The sequence below is a fragment of the Halyomorpha halys genome, unplaced genomic scaffold, assembly GCF_000696795.3.
Source record: "Halyomorpha halys isolate HHAL.00 unplaced genomic scaffold, Hhal_1.1 Scaffold1174.1, whole genome shotgun sequence".
NCBI lineage: Eukaryota > Metazoa > Arthropoda > Insecta > Hemiptera > Pentatomidae > Halyomorpha > Halyomorpha halys.
In genome coordinates this window covers 388,438-391,594 of record NW_027109467.1, presented here as the reverse complement: position 1 = coordinate 391,594, position 3,157 = coordinate 388,438, and the positions used below count along the sequence as shown (strand labels likewise).

At 23.1% G+C, this 3,157-nt stretch overlaps 1 protein-coding gene across 1 annotated transcript in view; it reads left to right on the top strand.

Moving 5' to 3' along the window:
- The first annotated feature begins 2,748 nt into the window (after positions 1–2,748).
- LOC106688659 (NADH-ubiquinone oxidoreductase chain 1-like) overlaps positions 2,749–3,157 on the top strand; it is a 1,195-nt gene continuing 786 nt past the window's right edge. Inside the window, 1 exon segment of the mRNA XM_067047657.1 lies at positions 2,749–2,776. Within this exon segment, the coding sequence (XP_066903758.1) occupies positions 2,749–2,776 (28 nt within the window).

Genomic DNA, 3,157 nt, shown 5'->3' with positions numbered 1-3,157 from the left:
ATAAAAAAATAATAAAAACCGCATATATTCCTCTGTGAATAATTATTGCAATATATCTATAATATTACTGCATTTAGAGTAATAATGCACTTTTAGAAACAAATCTCAGGCCTGAATGAACGCTAAATGTAATAATACTGTTTATTTTTATTTTCAGAAATATACTATCGAAAATAATCATAACTCTTAATAACCATAATATAAATTATCTTAATAAGAAAAAATAATTAAACTATAACTAAATTTACAAAAGTAAATACAAATATAATTAAAACTATTAAAATTATAATAATAGTTATTTTATAAAATTTATAAGTTTTAAAAAGGTTGATACAATTTTTGTCAAGGTCTAACCACCAGACTTTTAATCTATGAAAGATAAGGAGCCAGATTAAATCAATAACTCAGTAATTCAATTAACATTCTGGACAACGCTTTAAGGATCATATTCAATAATAATCTAGTCTAAGTATTGTAAAATGGATTATTAAATAAATATATAATGAAAAATATTCATAACTCTTAATATGAATGAGATAAATTGTCATACTAAGACAATAAAACTAAACTAATGAGAATTTTATAAAATTACGTTAACATTTATTTAAAACAATTGAATCATAATTATACTTATTTTCTTAAATAAATCGAAATTATAAAAAGGTTTTGCTATCAAGCACTAACCACAAGACTTCTAATCTATTAAAGATATGGAACCAGATTAAAACAATAACTCATTAATTAAATAATCTGATTTCATTTAATTAGAAATAATTTAATCAACATTCTGGACAACGTTTTAGGCATAATATTTTATAATAATCTGGAATGAATTGGATTAAAAAATATATATATGTATATAACGCTGTTTTTTTTTATATATAACCTATATATCGTCACAAATAGATTATAATTAATATTAATAGGCATAAAACAAATTATTATATTAAGAATATATAATTAAATTGATCAAAATACATTAAAATATAATTAAAACCATAAAATTATTATATTTTTTTAAATAATTCAAAATTGTAAAAATATTTAATACATCTGATATCAAGCTCTAGCACAAGACTTTTAAGTCTATAATAGTTAAGGAACAAGATTAAATCAATAACTCAATAATTAAATAATTTGATATAATTGAATTAGAAATAATTAAACTAACAATGTGGCTTTAAGCAATAATATGGACTAGATTTCTTTTTTAATATAGTCTAAGAATACTAAAAAAAAAAAGTGTAATATAAAAAAAATACCTATTTCTTATTTTAATTACACTAAATATTTGTAAATATGGACGTTCACATTATTTTCTCTTTTTTTTCCAATTTATTATTCTTAGAAGTTGATTGATTTAATTTAATTGATTTAATATTACTTCACTTTGATTGTTTTATTTTATTTTTTCCCTATTCGAGAGAAATTATTTGTTTTGTTAGGTCCAGGAATGTAGTTATTATTATTATTATTATTTATCTATTTTTTTTATTTATAACGTTGTATATTGGTAGGGGTGTCTTTTGTAAGAGACTATACCCCTCCCCCATAATCAATTGTTAAAAAAAAAAAAAAATATGTAGCCCAAATTTTGTTTTCTGTAATATTATTCTGGATGGACTCTTCCCAGATTAAATAAAGAATATTCTTATTATAATTATGTTTAGAAACACGATTATGTTTACATACTATATATAAAAATACCAACAACACCAGAAAATCAAGAGAACATTATTTAAAGAAGAGTAAATTTGCTGAAATATTAGCCCTAATAGAGCTATTTACGTCCAATAGTTCTCGAGATATAGCTTTTTAAAAAGCAACGTTTCATAAAAATATACTGAAATATCAGTAGTTAGTTAATTTATTTTGAGAAATTTATTTCTTAGGAACTATGTGTCGTACAGATGTCTATTAGCACTCAAATTAATGCTAGTTTAATGTACTATAAAGTATTTTATGACCTTTATTGATATAATTAATTATTAGCAGTTAATGTTTTACTATAAAAATAGTCATAAACATTGTGGACGTTTATAATTGACATTTTTACGTTCATTGACGTCATTTTCTTGTACTATTGGACGTCAACAGACGTCACTTGCGGCGTAAGTGACATAACTTTTACGCCAAAGGTTTGATAAACGTATATACTTCTAATTTGTATTTAGAGTTTGATTTTTTATATAAATTACAGATACTGTCTCCAAAATTTAAGGCTGACTTTCGGGGATCGTAGGATATTTCTATTTATTTTTGATGCCAGCCCATGAAAGAGTATGTATATATGTACGTATATAATGTAAGTCCTTCTTGGAGTGCTTGTTAAGTTTCATTTATTATATTTTATCTTATTTATATATTTATTTGTTTTGTACACCTATTTCTTATTTTATTTAATATTTTTGTATAAATGTTACATTATAAAATTCATCAGTTATACAATGTTAATTTACTGTACACATCGTATTATTTATCTAATTTTTAATTCTAAGTTAATTCTGCAGTTACACCATAAATCTGGATATATATAATTGTTCTATTTATATAATTGTTCTACTCGACAGTAAGATAATTTTATAATTATAACTAAAATCATAGTATTTGAAAATACAATAATGCTTTAAACATTAGCTAAATTGTATTTTTTTTATGATAAGTATGTAGAGAAATAAATCATATACATACACATAAATAAATATTATATATATATATTTCATACTCAAAGAAAAATGAAATGATAATATGTACAGAGCTAAATTTTTGTACAAAGGTATGCAGTATTGATTATTTTCATCGTAATGATAGCACTCAAGACATATTAATAATCAATTCAAATTAGTAACATTATTAATTTAACAATAATATTAATTACGAAAATGAATAAAACTAAAGAGAGGAATATAAGGTAATTGTAAGAAAGCAAGTGGTGGGGTGACGTCACCAGGAGCGCAGCTACGTCAGTGGATCTATTGCGGAATCAGCACAGCAAGAATAAGCTTTAAAAACCTTCATGCCTCGATGGCTAACAGTTTCAGGATCTCAGCTTTCATCTTATATCTTAAATTAAATATAAAAATTATTGTGATGCTTACATTCTTAGGAACATCTGATGCTTAGTTTTTCTTGTTCCTTGCCATCCTTAAAAGTGTAT